Below are 17,921 nucleotides of genomic sequence, written 5' to 3'. Positions count from 1 at the left end.
ATGGGAAGTAAAAAGACAGTGCATGATGCTAGATGGTACACATTACTACAGCATCATATGACATTGATTGCTCTGCAAGACTTTTCAGAGTAAGATTAACACAGTGTACCCATTAGAAGATAAGAGTGATTTGTTTTTCATGTTTCCCTTCCTGAATTTTTAAGACAGACTGATTTAGTATATAAGTAATTACTAACCTATTTTGTTTGGTTGGCTTTTTTTTGTGGGTTGGCAATTTTATGTATTTTGCCAAGTAACAGTGATGAAATAGTATATAAAAACTTCTTCATCTAAGAGTCCTGCAAGTCAATGAACATACTTCCTCTAAAGGTGCCCTGAAGAACTCATTCTTGAGTTAAGTATCATCCATTTTCTCTGCCACTTAGATCTCATAATACTAAAATAAAGTTATGCAAGAGGTTTCAAAGATACCTTCTTCATCCTGTCCTCAGTTATCAAACAACAGGAATCCTGTCAAGGTCAAATAGAGATAGGGAAATCACGTAAGAGCAGGAATTGAGGAAAATGGACAATGAAACACAAAGTGTGAAGAGACTCAGATTTAAAGAAAAGAAACAGCATAACCAGTTGCACTATCTAAAAATTAGGCCATCAAAAAAATGAACTAAACCTGGCAAACACTGTCAAAATGCAGATCCATCACACGTATCACCCATCCAAATCCGACATTGTAATTTTAATCACACACACATTTATCCAGAACCACTCACTACAAGAAACTCCAGAACTTGACATAACTTACAACATTGCACAAAAATTTGTTAGTGTATTACATTATGTGTTAAGACTCAGTATAAAACAGTTCAGCTCTGCTGAAGCCAATGAAGCTTTACAATTTACATCAGACAAAAATCTTAGTATGAGCACACAATCTATATTAAAAGATTGGTATCCATCCATAAGGGAATAGACCAAACAGATTATATTTGGGAAGCAGTAGTATGAGTTTGTGGTATCTTCTTTCCTTCTTTTATTGCATGCCTTAGATGAAACCCTGGGTGGGGGAGAGCAGGGCATTCTTTACTCCAAGCTGGTACTGGTTTCTCTAAGATGAATTATTCCAGTTTCTAGCTGAAAGAACCAAAATACACCATTGTTTTTCCACAACCATACTGGTTGCAGCCCAGAAGAACTTCTGTCTAAGAGCAACTGACTCAATAACTTCTTCGCAATACCCTGGTAAAAACACTCTCAGTGCAGTATGCAACAGTAAAGCAACGCTCATGTAGTCAGAAATTCTTGAAAAAAGAGTGGACAGATGTAATTTACCATAAGCAGGTCACGTCCTCTTACACTTCCTTACTCACTTAACAAGTCTGTTTCAAGTTAAGTCTTTGCAGTTATGTCATAGCAGTGAGAAAGAAAAGAGTAGAATGATGTAGCTGTACCCTATAAGGGGAAGTTTCTCTTCTGTTTAATTTAGGAGATCTGAAATAAAACCTCTCCCTAACTGAAGTCTATTTTTACCTCCTTCACAACTACTTTACCTTAATGTTACTTATCATCAAACATTAATACTCTAAAAGCTTTGACTTGCAGTGGGCGACACTGAGGAATGTAATTTGCCTGCCTGCCCTTAAGAATATCCACCCTATTCTTTAACTGAACATTTTTACTGTAGCACAAAAGAAAAACATACTGACTCATGGCTGGATGAAGTCACATGAAGAGCTTGGAAGCTCCCACTGCACACCACAGCACTGTTGCACTGCCAGAGCCTGACTGGATAGCACCAGGCAGACCACACGTATCAGTTCACAAATACTGGCTGCTACCTCTAAATCAAAGCTATTTGCTTGATTATACTGTAGCATTCTGTGTTTCCTTCAATGAGTAATCAATAAACAATAATTGTCTTCAGACCGTTAATTTAATCTCTCCATTGTAAACTACTGATTAATTCTAATAAAGGCATTCAGCTTAACATACCTAGGTTGCACATTGCAACCTACAATACAATGTTCATCTCACCACACTTCAGCAGCTACTTAACACCGTCACTCACACTTCACCACTGCTACAACATTTTGGAAACAATAGTTTAAAATCCTAATCTATAAGAGTCAACACCTCCAAGTAAAATCTGCTTTGGGAGAGTGGTCTTCACTTATGCTCATTCCAAAAGTAAAAGGATAGAGATTATGCTTAACATCAATGAAGTAATTTCTGAACTGCAAAAGCATGAAGAAAAAGTGGCTTCTGATCTTTAAAGCCATCTAGATTATTTGGTACCTTAGTAATTTTAAAAAGATATTCCATGCCAACTTTCAAATATTTTCCTTAGCCTGAATATAAAAGGCCAGTAGAAATATGGCTTCCTAACTTACCTACTCTATTTCCTCCTGCTTAATATATATTAACGTATACTACTCCATCTGGAGCTATAAGGACATGCTGGGAAAAAAACTAGCTCATGCTAGTCTTAACAACATAGATGCAAGCAAATAGCATGTAGTGCAGCTCCAGAAGTATTTCTGTTGCCAAAAACTTCCTTTATGGAAAACATATTTTCTTAACACTCCAGAGAATAAATCAGTTACATGTCTAACTCTAGTTCATACAGCTGGGAAAAAAAAAAATTCTAAATTAATAAACACTCACTGGTGAAATGTTTCTGAACTTTGGGTAAACTTTATAGTCCAAGTTGTTTTTTTACTAAGTCTTTAGGCGACAAAGGCAACACACTTCAGACATTGAACTGTCATTAGATGAATTACCATTTAATGAAAGGTTGCATATGTCCCTAGTCTAGACTACTGTGAGAGCAGTATGTTAATACTGAGAATTAAACGTTGCAAACTTCCCTAGTGCCCTATCTTCTTACAAATTCAAACGTCACATCAAGTTCATCAAAAGGTAGGCTAAAACTTAGAGTCATTTTCAACAAACATGGGTTGATTCTTTGTTATGCATTAAGATCATGTAAAATTTGCAAACTTGATACAATACTTTATGAAACCTGGCATATTCAACTGGCTTACATTTGTAGCCCCTCTGAAATCAAGTTTAAAGTAGTGCTGAAGTAATATGAACTCACAGTTGGAAAATGAACACAGAGCTACACAAGTTTCATATCAGAAATGTAAAGTTTCAGACAGATGTAGGCATGAATGCTATAATAATCTCTGTTCAATCAAGAAATTTTCCTGCAAAGGACCAGTTTTCCTCAAGGAAGGAAACTCCTAGCAAGCAATGAGCATGATACAGACACCTAAACCCAGCAAGTATTCTACAGATATACAAGCTTACTTCAATTGTTTTATTCTATTTTGCTTCCTCCATCTGGTACCAGGATTTAACAAGGATAACTTCAGGAAACAGAACGTCAACTGCTAGAGGAGCATATCGTAACTCAGGAAAGATGCAGTGTCAAGACCATCCATGGTGGACTGTTTCCTCACATTTAGAGTATTTAACCACAAGTCGCAGGAGACTTCAGGAAATAGCTCTCCACATCCAGTACAGCAGCTCTGGAGACAACATAATTAGCTCTGGGATCTTTCTTTACAGACACAGGCATACCTGTTTTTTCAGCAAATCCTGCACTATACACATCTCATACTCAGGTAACGCATTGTTCAGGACAATCTGGAACTCAACATCTCACAGACAATGTCATAGAGATCAGTAAATTTCAAGAATTCCCCGTTCTTGATGTATGGCTGTGTCAACAGCCAGGAGCGAACAGGGCCCAAGCATTCTGCTCCACAACAGTATGCTATTCTCCAATTAGTAGCCCATAGCTGCCATTGCAAATTGATTCTCCAAAGCCATCATCTTGAACAATTAGTGCCAACCCTCCAGTTTAAAGCAGAAGAAAATGGGACTTCAGTGGAGATATCAGTCTTGTTTTGGCACTGTAGGAGCAGATCTGTGCTTTTGCTTATGACTACAACTGTCTGGAAAACAGGAAGTCCAGGGTTTTCCAGCCAACCTTAGCTCCCACTTTACAGAATGAAGGCAAAAGTAAAAATAAATGAATATGCCTGAAATGTAATGCTTAAAGAAAGTTACTGTAAGGCGAGAAAAATTAAATGTAACACACCTTTGGTTTTATGTTTCTGGTTGTGCTTCAAGGTGTTTGGTTTTTTTATTCTCTTCAGATAGCAGACTACCAAATCAAGCAAACTCTCAAGACATTTCATGCAGCTTTCCAGATTTAAGGTTTATGCTCTTGATGAGCTTCACCTTCAGAATTATTTTTCCCCAAATGGATGCAGAGCTTATTTAAGTATTTTCTCCATTTAGAGCCTGTCCTCCCGTTTGAGATCCCCGGGTTTGTACACTTGATATTGAATCAAGGCTTGAATTTTTGATGTTTTTCCAGGAATACACAACAGCTACAGACTTGTTTTTCCTTAGATATTTTGTAAATGTCAATATTCCTCTTTATTGTCAGAAGACCAAGCAATGACCTATTTATTCTAAAATATATATCCTAATCTCTTATCTTCAAAACACAGTTTCATCCCCCACGTATGAAATAATCTATGCAGATTGCTAGGAATAGGCTTAAAGTCCCATACAGACCCTTTATAACATATATATGCTAAAAAACACACAGTAAATTAACATACAAAAGGAGAGTAGTGAGTGTGGCTTTCCATTATTTCTCAAAAGAAAGCAGTCAAAAGACTAATCTTTATTATTATTGTTGTTGTTGATGATGTTATTATTTCCTTGCAAGGATGAAAGAGCATCTTAAATTAATGAATAGATACAAGTATACGTGACAGTTCTTTCTTCTGCAGAACCACCTAGTCTTCAAAAAGCAGTAATGCAAATACTCTCTTTTCAGTACTTGCATACACCGTCTCTACAGCTGTCACTGGCCTTGATGCAAATGAGAATGGGGAAAATCTTTTCCAAAAGAGCACAGTAAGATTTCAGACAACCATCTCTTATATGCATCTTTTTAAGTCCCTCAGTGAATCAAAACATTAAAGCTTCTTGGTTGCTGTCAAAACCTTGGAATTCTCTTCCTTTCAGGTGCCCATACTCAGACAGTGACTTTCTGGAAGAGGTGTCCTAGGTAGCTGCACATTCTTCAGAATTAGATGGCACTTCTGACATAAATCAGTATCCCCCCCAACAGATTTTTTTCCTGTCTCTAGGTTCTGATACGTTCAGTATTCCTTGACTGTTTCACTCAATATAAGACATTCCTTCTGAAATCTCCTTTGAAGTCAGTCTTCTCCCACATATACAATTCCTACTGTCTAACATTAATATTTGGCTTTATTCAGTTTAAAATTACTGGCTATTAGAATATTAAATATTCAAATAAATCTGCTCTGGATCATTGGATCACCAAGACATATATCTGCACCTGCTACCCTGTTTACTGTCTTAGTCACTGCATGCAGTGCACTTCATGCCAAACCAGGACACAGGTACAGTTCAAAAGGCAGTACTTCCAAATGGTGGAGCAAAGACACAAAACCGAAAGCCATCTATGTCCTGTTAATATATTAAATTTGCTGAACAATTTGACTCCTGACATCTCAAAAAATATTCCCCTTTCCATTATCCAGCAAAAAGTTTCTTTCTTCTTGTTTGTATTTTAGTCTTGAGAAACTACATATGATCATAACCGCTACCCCTTTTCTGTGCAATTATTACATAAAGAACCCAAAGTAGATGTTTTTCCATTTTGCAAATGATACCATCTGCTGCCATGGCTCACAATTGGTTTCCTAGACCTGTGAAACATCTTCCGTAGCACTGATCACACATCTGTGTCTTCTCCAAGACACTCTTGTCTTTTAATAAGAAACATACATGACTAGTTCACAGTATGTTACTGTAATATTCCTAAAGGGTTATGGATTGTCCTTTTCATGTTTACCTCACTCTGTCTAGCACCAGAACAGGTTGCCACCTTCTGTATGTTGACGCCAATCTTACCACTTAAATTTAGCCCATGAATTTTTCAGAGGGCATTTCAACATTTGTATTACCGTTTATAGGCATTCTTCACTGTTTCACATTTATGTGCTCTTCACAGTTTCCTATTTCACTTTATCGCATTTATTTACATTACAGTATAGTCCACTTTTCATTGTGGCTGGCCAAGCTTTTGAATTCATAACTTCTTCCATTTGCATTATTCCACTTTGGGAACAATGTTCTTCATTAAATATAAGTAGTTTCTTGCTTGCATTGCATATATTAGCATAATGATGTGTTTATTACACTTTCTGCACAATTGTCAGAACCCAGAATATTTCTAATACTTGTGCTGATTGCCACATTGCTGCTACTGTTACCTTTCCTGTACTTTCCACGGTCCTGTACTAGGCCAGTTTGATTTTGAGTAAATTCTGTGTCACAATGATACCCCCAGACAATCAGCCTATGTCTTTGAGTTTTCTCTATGTACTTCTGTTTGTTCTGCTATGTGTAATATGCAATACTCCTTCTAGACTGTGATCAGTTTGTACTTAAAGCCTGCTCATGGCAGTATTTGTTGCCGTGCTTTGGAAGTATAAGGAAAATACACTCTTTGGAAGCATTTATTTTACTTATATTACATATCATTATATTATTATATTGTTACATTATTATAGTTTTATATTGTTATATTATTATATTGCTATATTATTATATTGTTATATTATTATATATTACATATTACATATTATAGTTTTAAATCTTAGATCACTTTCTCTATCATTTTGCCATCAAGTGAAACTCTTACCCTGCATGTACCTCTTTCACAAGGTGACATCTTAAGCTAGTTTTCAACCTTCTTCATTACCTCTGAAAAGTTGCCTTCTCCTCACCACCACTACTTTCACAGCATTCTTCATTTACTTTTACAGCTTTTGTCCCTGCCACTCCTTATGAGTAAGGTAGTATTTCTCTCATCCTCCAGCCTGTTTCTGCTTATGGGTCTCATGACTGCACCCCAGTAGCAGACACACCTTTCAGCATTCCTCCATCCTACACATCCTCTGCAGCAGTGTCCCTGGCCCAAATCATAGGTGATGATGGTGAAGTGTTCACCTGCAAATATAAGATAGATTGGTATTTTGATGATGCCTCCAACTGTTGAGACTCTCAACTCCTAAAACTTTCATTTTAGACATTCAGTGCGAAGAGCAACGCTGCTACAAGTTGAACTGCTCATTAGAACTCCTGAGAACATGCAGAAGAGCTCTGCAGGCAAAGACTCTGCACGTAACCAAACCATGCAACAGAAAGAATAACTGCCCTTTCTCAGTGCAGACAGGAATGCCACAAAGAGTTGGGAGAAATGTTAAGAGCGGGAAAGGAAGAGTCTTTCTTCCACCTACATCAACCTCTAAGGCAAGGGGTTATCTATTTCTGTACCTGTGCTACCTTCATATCCCCTAAACGGCATAGGCTTCAGGCAACAAGACAGTCATAGCACACAAACATGATCCAGGATTTGCAGTGGTGTCTATAGCAGAAGTAATGTCCACCATTGATATTTTCTACTTAGGTGCCTCGATGTTACATGGATTTGTGCCAATTCAAATTGTTTGTAACGTTGCATCACCAGCCAGTCATGAGAGGTGATTGCTCTGCTTTACTCTGCACTGGCCCCACCTCAAATATTGTGCGCAGTTTTGGGCACCACAGTGTAAGAACAATATGACAGTGAAGGGTCTTGAAGGGAAGCTGTGTGAGGAGTGGCTGAGGTCACTGTGTCTGTTCAGCCTGGAGGAGTTTGAGGACAGATCTCACTGCAGTTACAACTTCATTGTGAGGGGAACGGGAGGGGCAGGCACTGATCCCTTCTCTGTGGTGACAAGGTCTGAGGGAATGGCCTGAAGTTGTATCTCAAGAGGTTTAGTTCAGGTATCAGAAAAGGGCTTTTCACTCAGAGGGTGCTTGGGCATGTCCCAAGGAAATGGTCACAGTACCAAGCCTAACAGAGTTCAAGAAGCATTCGGACAGTGCCCTCAGGCACATGGTGTGACTCTTGGGGATGGTGCTGTGCAGGGCCAAGAGCTGGAGCTGATGATCCTTGAGGGTCCCTTCCAACTCAGCATATTCCATGATTCCATAATATGTGCACAAAACAGTCTTAGAAAGATGCTTGCTTACTACTACTCTAAACTTAAAACACATGCATATGCACATTACAGTTAGACCCACAGAGGCAACAAAACTGCTCCTAGTCGGAGGGTACAGTATATGTGTTTACCAGGTAAAGATCACCGTATGCATAATGTGTTCCAAGACCTATTTCTAAAAATCAGAAGAGGCAAGATTGGAGAGAAGAATAAGAGATGAATATGCAATAGACTATTCACCCACCTAGTGGGTGGGGAAAAAAAGAAAATAAAAGAAAAAAAAAAAGACATCTTTTTATGATGTTGAAGACCACAGATTTGAAGGAAATGCTGTAAATAATGCTCCAGTGGCATCTGGGGTACCAGATTCAATTTCTTCCTCTTCCTAAGGAAATATTATTCCAGTCTCTCAGAAGATACCATATTTACAAAGCTGTCTGGGCAATCTCCACCTTACCTGTTTGTGCTGTTCTCATTTTTGCTGCAATTGAACACTCAGTGAAGTAGGAGCAGGACCCAGATGTCTCCCTACATGAATAAGCATCACAGCTTCTCAGCTAAACAGACTCTCCTGCTCTCTGACCCAAAAGCACATTTGAATATTTTATACCAAGGAAGGTATCTCTGACAGCAAGAACCAAGGCAAGCCCACATCTGTACACTATACAGGACCAGCAGTTAAGATGCTGACATGCAAGACCTTGGTCCAGACTCATGCTCTGCTTCTAGCAGAGCAGCTCTTCACATGCATGCTGAAATGGTTTGCCTAGGACCACAAAACCAGCCAACTTCACAATATGACCTTGCTTGCTAAAAAGGTCTTGCTTTTGCCCCTCAACCCAGTGAACTAAGTCCGCAGTGTTTTCTTCATAGTCAGTAGAGACAGAAGGAGATGACTGCATGTGGTAATTTGCAGTGGGAACCCAATTCAACCTCCTGAATCACTTCCTGGAAGAAGCGCGTTCTCTACTGCGGAGAGCAGCCAGTTGAGTTGAGTCTTACAGTTAGTATGGACTCGCTAGATTTTCAATGACAAGGCCTGGGACAGTCCCAGATATGATTAGTAGGTCCATGCATGATACCCAGAACACATGCTGTGGAAAGGTCTCCCAGTCCATGCCCAGTAAGTCTGACATGCCCAGTATATGCACATGATTTATTCGCATATACTTGCCATGCCGTCTGGCATTCAGAAAACCAGACAGTTGTTGCAAAACAATGGGAAGTCACACCCTAAGCACTCTTCACATGCATCTTACTGTACAATGTGGGATACCCGTGCTCCACAGGATACTTACTGAGCACAGTCTTACTTAGTTTTACAGGTATGGTTAGGAAATTAAAAAGGTAAAAATTCATTTACATCTAAAATTGGAAGATTTCTTTTGGCTCACCTGTCAAATCAAGAGGAATATAGATAACTTTCCTAGTCTCAGTTACAGCTGTATGGACAGATCCTTCCATGAGGAGCTCAGTAGTACTGACATTTAACTGTTGTCTATTTCAGCAATAGATTGACTTAGCTTTGATTAATGCATTGCCTTTCTTTTATTTATACATCAGACATCTGAATACAATGAGCCATATACCCTCTATGAATCCATAGCAGGAACTCCAACTTTTTTTTGCATGAAGAGGTTCATTCCAAAGCAAAATTATCTGAAATGTTGTAAAAGTTTCCTTCCACAAATATTCAATCTTAGCTTTCACTTACCTCAATGTATTTAGTATTCATACAGAATGAAAACACATGAAAGGCAAAAAAACCCTGCACACCAAAAACACAACAAGCCCCATCTCTTCCAAAATTAAAAAAGGCAGGAAAATGCCTGAATCAAAGTTCCTTTCATCCTTTGCACACATACTCTAAACTGTGCTGGTGAAACACTAACTCTATTCATTTTTGTCACTGACTTTACATAGGCTAGGATCTCAGCCTCAGCTTCCCCTGGAAATAAAGAGCATCTAACTACCTTGCAAGATCAGGACTAGTTTGCTTTAGCAAAGTAAAGTTCAGATTACACAACTCAATGATTATAATCTCTCAAAGTGCCTCTGGAAATACCTTGGACACCTTTGGCCTGCTTCCTTCCATTTTATCTTACTTCTGAGGGGAAAAAATCTCATTACTTCAAGCCTTGTCTAGAAAAAAAAGAATATTGACCTGAAACCTGATCTCCAAGAATTTATCCTAACAATGAAAACAATATAGAAACATATATTGAATTTATATGAAGAATACTTAAGTTTCAGCAATAGTCTCTGTCCATGATTAACACTTAATGCAGGTAATTTTCTTAAAAGAAACCAATAAAAAATAAATGCAGAATTCCCATGGTGTGTCTCCTTTCCGATAAGTTCACTGCAATTGTGCAATGTGATTATGAGATGATTTGGAGTTCAGCATCTGGCATGGAGGAAGCAGGGCAGCAAGTGCAATTGAAATCCTGGATTCCAGGAGAGATGACTTTAGCCTCCTCAAGGATCTTCTTGGAAGAATCCCATGGGAACAGGCTCTGCAGAGAACAGTGTCCAAAAGAGTTGGTCAATAAATATTCAAGCATCACCTCCTCCAGGCTCAAGACCAGTGCATCCTGGTGAGTAAGAAATGGAACAAAGAGGATAAGACAGCTGCATGGATGAGCAAAAACTCCTGTCAAAAGTGAAGCACCAGCAGGAGATACACAGGAAGTGAAAGCAGCAACAGGACACTTGGAACAAATAAAAAAATGCTGTCCTGATGGGATGCATTCATCATAGCTGGGCTGCTTGAAGTTGTCTTGGAGCAGCCATGGCGATCAAGAGAGATCTCTGAGGAGTGGAAGAAAGTAAATGTCACCCTAGTCTTCAAAACAGGTAAGAAGGAGGACCCAGAGAGCTACTGGGCAGCCAGACCCGCCTTGATCCCTGGAAACATGATGGAGTGCCTGGTTCTGGAAAACATCTTTATCCACATGGATGCCAAGAAGCTGGTCAGAATTAGTCAGCATGGATTCAGGAAAGGAGAATCATGCTTGACCAACCTGATCGGTTTCCATGATGGGACAACTACCTGGATAGATGAGGGGAAAGAAGTAGCTATTGTCTACCTTGACTTCAGCAAGGCCTTAGATCCTGTCTCACAGGATATCCTCATAGGCAGGTTTGGGAGGTGCAAAATAAATGAGTGGACAATGAGTTGGATTGAGAACTAGTTGAATGGCAGATCTCAAAGAGCTGCAATCAATGACACAAGGTCTAGTTGGAGGTTCATCACAAGTGGTATCCCCCCAAGGGTCAATGCTGAGCCCATTGTTGTTTGACCTGCTCCTCATTGATTTAGATAAAGAGACAGATGCCTCCTCAGTAGGTCACTGATGACACAAGGCAGGGAGCGGTGGCCAATACCCCAGAGTGCAGCCCTGACAGGATGGAGAGATGGGCAGAGAAGAAATGTCTGAAATTCACCAAAGGCAAAATAAAGCAGGATCCTGCACTGGGTAGGAATAACCCCAGGCACCAGCACAGGCTGGGTCTGATCTACTGGAAAGCAGCCTTGTGAAGAAGGACCTGGGGGTCCTGGGGGACAACAAGCTGTCCATGAGCCAGCAGTGTGCCCTGGTGGCCAAGGACAGTGGTGTTTTGGAGTGCATTAGGAAAAGCATTGCCAGCAGGGCGACGCAAGTGATCCTGGCGCTCTGCTCAGCCCAGGTGAGGCACAACTGGAGTGCTGTGTCCAGTTCAAGGCTCTACAGGACAAGAGAGACATGGACCTCCTGAAGAGACACCAGCAGAGGGCTATGAAGATGATAAAGGGACTGGAGCATCTCCTATACATGGAAAGGTGGAGGAAGCTGGGCCTGTTCAGCCTTGAGAAGAGATTACTCAGACGTGATCTTGTTAATGTACGGAAGTATCTGAAAGAACAATGTTAACAGGACAGAACCAGGCTCTTCTTGGTGGTGCTGAGCAATAGGACAAAGGCAATGGGCAGAAACTGATGCATCTGAGCACAAGGGAGAACTTCTTTACTGTGCAGGTCACCAGCACTGGAACAGATTGCCTGGAGAAGTTGTGGAGTCACCCTCACTGGAGATATTCAAGAACCATATGGATACAATGCTGTGCCACTTGCTCTGGTAGACCCTTCTTGACCATGGACGTTGGACCAAATGATCCCACCAGTGGTCCCTTACAACCCATCCCATTCTGTGATCCTGCGATACTGTAATAATATGTTTAATGGTAACTATGTGAAAACACAGAATTTCCATATGCGCATTTTAGGACAGGCAGTAGTTTGGTTTGCCTTTTGCAGTTTCTGAAAATATAGGTACACAATCAACCACAAATTAAGATGCATCCCAATTATATATGATCATATCTAATTTAACAGCAGTGACATACTACATCTGGATGAAGAGATCTTCACAAACCTAACAGCATCCTGTTAAAAAAGCATATTCACAACCCAAGCAGTAGAAGGTTTTAAACCTCTATGGATTTATCTCTCCATTTCAAATGCATGTAAATTAGTGAATTTATACAATCTGCTTTGCTTTTTAGAGGACAATTTTTACAGAGCAGTTTTTCAGAGGTAACAAGCTAAATATACATTTGACATCAACAACACACTGAAGCAGTTTTAGTTCTTTGCTCCTCCATTACCTGCTACACTTCTCCTGCTCAGACAAGGATAGCTGGATGAAAACCTTAAGGGCCATACTTCTAGACACTTACGTAGTGACAGAACAAAATAAAAAAATGAGAGTGATAGGTGATCTTTACTTTCAAATAAAAACCAAAATGGAGAAATAATCAGGTCCATTTTCAGTTACATAAATTTTTTTGCTCTACAGTGATTAGGGATCCAGAATATTGCTAAGCTACTTTCTCTGTTACACTTGTCAGCATAAAAATAATGGAGAAAAAATAGAACCTGAGAAATCTGGAAAATGCCATCCTAAAGATATCACAGGCTCCACTGCCAAGCCCTGTTTTCTCATTAGTATGGAAATAAATGGAAGATTCTTGAAAACAATGTGTTCAAGACCAAATCTTTCAGTATATATATCCCAAACCTCTCTCAAAACCCTTGAGTGACCAAAGATACTGGGGAAGAGACAGTGTTTCTGCCACCCTGCCCAACACTGACTGCCTCCTGAAGGATAATGCTCTTTTCCAGCCTCATGAGATGTTTTGTCTCTGCCTGATTGAGACAGCCCCAATGGAAACCCTCAGGAACCCCATCAGTCCTCACAAACCAGAAGGGCAGTATCTAGAACAAGACATACAAAAGATTCCCTGGGAAGGAAAATAAAAAAAGAACATATACAAAATTGAATGCTTTGTGATCCTGGAGTACTTTTGGAGCCCAGAAATTACAAAATTGATTTTCAAAGTGCTTACTTTTAACTCACCTTAACCAATTACCCCGATTTTTAAAGGAAGATTAAAAAAACACAAAAGGACAAATTCCTAAAGGAAAATATTACATCACCACTATCCAAAAAGCCTTTAATAATTTGTAGCCTGGTGCCTCAAGTTTTATTATACAATTCAAAGTCACCAGAAATAACTTCTCAATCCAGCCAAGTCATGCAATGATGCATAGCAAAAGTTGCTTTGAGGAGGAAGGGGCTAGAGGCTGAGGAGACTTGTAGACAGTTTTTTATGACATTGAATCTACAATAGTCTCAAAATCTAGAATAAAAAAGACTCAAAATACCAACAGCTCTGAGCTTCAATGAATTTAAACATGCCCTTTTTTTTAGCACAAGCTCACATGACTTGTTAAATAATTTACTCTATAAACTACTTATCCTGTCTTACTTATTAACCATTCTAGAGTGCTTTATATAACTGCATTACAAATTTATTTTGTGGTTTTGAAATGTACGCAATACACAATCACCTCTCTTTTAATAGGCAAGAGCTTAAAACTCACCTACTATTTAGCTGGCAAGCAGTTCTTCCTGAAAAAACACCAATTAATTTCAAACCTCATTCACCTGAATAATCATAAGTAAACATATTAATGACTTGATAGCAGAACTGTGAAGCTAGGCCAGGAATATACTTGTACTGCAAGACATCACTTTTAAATCAAAGTCTTTGAAGAGTCATGTACATTGAGACACAACAGCAATACATTTTCCTTAATGAGAAAATACTACACTGGTCCTTTTACAAGAAGTTCTGACCACTCTAAAAATTTCTCATTTACTATCCTACTAATATTTTTGCATGAGTGATTTTGACAAGGCCTACTTATTGGCCATTGTGTCTACAATGCATGGAGTTTACAAAACTGATAAAGTCATTTTGCTTTTGTTACTCTGGTCCTTGGCTTTTAATGTATCAATGACTGGTACAATTCATCCTAACGCAGGATCTCACTCTGGAGTTCAATTAATCTCCAATAATACCAAAATGACCAAACAATTATTACAAGTACAGTTTGTTATGATAAGCACTGGTACTTGCTTTCCAGATAAAGACCAGTCCACATCATCATCTTAACCAACTGGGCAAATCTGAAATCTGTCTTATTTACTGTAGTAGAAAACTAACCAAAAACAGCCAGGAAGCGAAAGAGTGAGAGAGATGACTAAGAAAGCACCAGACATAAATACTCTTATGCCCTCCCACACCAAGTTTCAGCAGCTGGCCTTTATAGGGCTGATGCAGAAGTACCCTCCCCATGGATTTGGATGCTGTATCCAAGCAGGAATCTAGAAATAGCTGGACTACTTATAAACTCTAAAGCACAATCCACTTGTGGACTAAAACAGAGGTGAAGTACCTGGGTGTTAGCTGGTGGACACTGCCAGATACACGGTACATCATCTCTGTTATTCCTGCTTCACCATCCCATCTTTTTCCAACTCTTAAAGCCAAGTGAAAGACCCTGGCTGCCCACTCACATCCTGCCTGCTCTGTGCCATCCACCTGGACCACAGCCAATCCTCTGCACCATGGGCTTCACATACACACCGTGACCATGCAGTTACCCGAGGCTGGGGTAAGGAACTGAAGTCAGGACCCATGCCCTGGATACCTGTGGATGTTTTGTCTAGGACAGCAGGATCCACTCATGTCAAGACCAGGACACAACCAACAAGTGAAGGACTGACTGATTTCAATAGATACTTATGTAAATAAATTCTTCAAATTAATTGTCTTATACTTCTCAAATGCTATTCATACCAAGAGTAGTTCCACCAGAGACCGATGGAATGTATCTGCAGAGCCCAGAAAAGAATAGCCAGGCTTCAAGCTACACAAGTGAAGTGCAACACTCCAGTCTCTTAAACCTGTTTCCCAGCTAGAATTAAGCAAGATCAGTGGTGTTAAAAATGGTTTGACAATCTGTGCCCACTTTATTAGAACTGCTTCTGTACATGCTTAATGTTTACAGAGTTCACACAATGAAATAACATGACAGCTACTGCAGCTAAATTTTTAAGTTATGTCTATAAACTAATCAAAGGGTCTCTGTGATTTATGTTAAAAGCATGCATGAAAAGACCATCTTAAATATGTGCAACAGCATCTCCGGAGAAATCCATGACTCAAAATTATTTTTAGATCACCAAACACAACAACGTGCAATGTCACAGAATGATACAGTAAAACCCAAAAAGAACTGTAAAGAAAACAATGCTCAAAAAGCCCAGAAAAAAATAAAGCCAAATGTATCAATGCAAAATGACTAGACATGTTTTAAGTTGATCATGGAAAAAAAACATGTTTACAATATGTGTTTTCTGTTCTGACCTTTCAAACCAGAGATTAAATTCTAGAGGAAAATTACTCTGTCACTTCTAAACAGAATTCACTGGATAAAAAGGCCATAAAAATGATCACAGATGCATAGCTCAAAGTTCGTTTTTTTTTTTATTTAAGCAATCTACTCTTACACAAACATCAGAACATTAACAGCTATAACTCAGAAAGACCATTTCTTTATCACAGGTCCTAAAAAAATCTCCCAAAGGTAGGCCATACATGAGTAGCAAAAATGAATGCCTCCAGTTTTTCCCCCAGCACATGCAGGGAAATGCAGCAAATTGACTTCAACAAACTGCAGGAATGTCACCCAAAGGCTATAATTTAATCTAAACTCACACCATATTTCACAGTAAGTTTTATTTCTTCTAAAAGACACTGAAAAATAGAAGAAGGATGGAGAACACAAATAGTGAGAAATCTGAATAGATTTGGGGAAAATATACTGGCATCTTTTACATAAAATGCCACAGAAAGCAATTCAAAAACAGGGCTAGGGAAACAAAAACAAAACAGCTTGAGAGGGTTTTTGCCCGAGATCTATCATCTACACATTCAGTATTCAAATTTTTTTGTTCCATGACAGATTTTCTTAGGCAATGTACATGAATGCCATGGTGCTCTGAGCTGTGAAACCATGCAGGATTTAACACGACAAACTACAGAACACCCTCCCCAAATACTGTCTTCGAGGCCAACGAGGATGGAAGCACCACATGGGAATGAGAGGAAAAAAACTTTTTTTCCTCACAGTTAATTAGGGATCTCTAATTCCCTCCCAACTGCTAACAAGGAGAACTATGTTCATTTCTCTGCAGGTTTTGTAGTTTTTCCTTCCAACCATCTCCACCGAGAAGGTCAAAGCAGGCTCGCATTCCTATGGTTAGGGCATGAAAGGCAGCTTGCTGTCACTTTCTGCCGCATCTCCTCCTTTACTTTTTTTTTTTTTTTTTTTTTTTTTTTTTTTTTTTAAAATACCAGGAGAACTCTGTGGGGAAGGGGAAGCCACCCAGAAATACTCTCGATTCGCAGCGATAAACTGAGGGAACGAAAGTTAAAAAAAAAAAATAAAATAAAGTAGAAAAAACCCTCCGTTTGATATACCTGCTGCCGCCGCAGAGGTGCGGGCTGAGCGGTGCGCAACCCCCGGCAGCAGCCGGAGCAAGGGTCGGAGGCAAAGCCCTAGCCCCGTCCCGCTGCCCGGCTGCCCCGCGGTCCCGCTGCAGCCGGCGCCGACCCCCGCCCCGGTCCCCGCGATCTGCATCGCCAACAATTAGGATCCATCATCTAAACGCGCTGGCAGCGGCAGCTCTGGTAAACCGAGTCCGAATAAAATCACACGGGGCTTTTAGGCTTCCAGCCGCTGCATCTGCCCGCGGAGCAAGAGCCTCTAGGCGTGGGTCAGTTCCCCGCCGCCCCCGCCCGCAGCTTCCCCCGCCCGTAGCTTCCCCCGCCAGCTCCGGCCCGCCGCCTCCGCGCCCGGCCCCGGGCCGTACTCACATCTCGGTAACATTGTCGCCCTCGGCGCTCCTCTGCGGCACGGGGAAGGAGGCGATGCCCGGCGACGATCCCGTGCACCAGATCCGCCAGGAGCTGCACCCGCAGGACGCGGGGCAGCCCAGTGCGCCCGGCCAGCAGCCCAGCACCAGGCAGCACAAGCCCCACAGCTGCGCCAGGCCGGGCCCCGGCCTCCGCCGCCAGGACACCATGCTCACTCCAGCACTGCCCCGACGGCCTCCTCCTGCTCCCGCCGCTGCCGGGGCGCACGGCCGGAGGGTGCGCAGCCTTCCGCGCCGCGGGCGGGCACCCCGCGGCCGGGGCTCACATGGGCGCGCCGCAGCCGCAGCCACGGGCGCCCCGCGGCGCTGACCGCCCCGAGCGCTGCGCGGGGCGGCGGGGCCGGAGCTGGGCGCCGCGGCGGACAGGGGTGAGCGGGGCCTCCGGCGCGGCGCGGCACCTGCCCCTGGCCCCGCGGGCGGACAGCGGCACCGCCTGCCCCCGCGGCTGCTGCCGATGATGCTGCAAAACGCGCGGGGCGGCGGGGGCAGGTGGCGGAGGCTGCGCTCGTATCTGCGGGGGCTAGGG

At 41.2% G+C, this 17,921-nt stretch overlaps 1 protein-coding gene across 10 annotated transcripts in view; it reads right to left on the bottom strand.

Annotated features, from left to right (window-relative positions):
* NTRK2 (neurotrophic receptor tyrosine kinase 2) overlaps window positions 1-17,649 on the bottom strand; it is a 203,304-nt gene extending 185,655 nt beyond the window's left edge. For 4 of the 10 annotated variants that reach the window (XM_033085344.2, XM_033085348.1, XM_033085347.1 and 1 more), the window contains exon 1: window positions 17,337-17,605. In XM_033085344.2, the coding sequence (XP_032941235.1) occupies window positions 17,337-17,545 (209 nt within the window). In that variant the 5' untranslated portion in view covers window positions 17,546-17,605. Of the gene's footprint in view, window positions 1-17,336 lie in introns of all 10 variants that reach the window. The other 6 variants (XM_033085349.1, XM_033085352.1, XM_033085346.1 and 3 more) reach the window with 5 other exon arrangements.
* Between the last annotated feature and the right edge of the window lie 272 nt (window positions 17,650-17,921).

The sequence above is a fragment of the Catharus ustulatus genome, chromosome Z, assembly GCF_009819885.2.
Source record: "Catharus ustulatus isolate bCatUst1 chromosome Z, bCatUst1.pri.v2, whole genome shotgun sequence".
Lineage (NCBI taxonomy): Eukaryota > Metazoa > Chordata > Aves > Passeriformes > Turdidae > Catharus > Catharus ustulatus.
The sequence above is the reverse complement of the archived record's forward strand: the minus strand, read 5'-3'. Positions and strand labels throughout refer to the sequence as shown.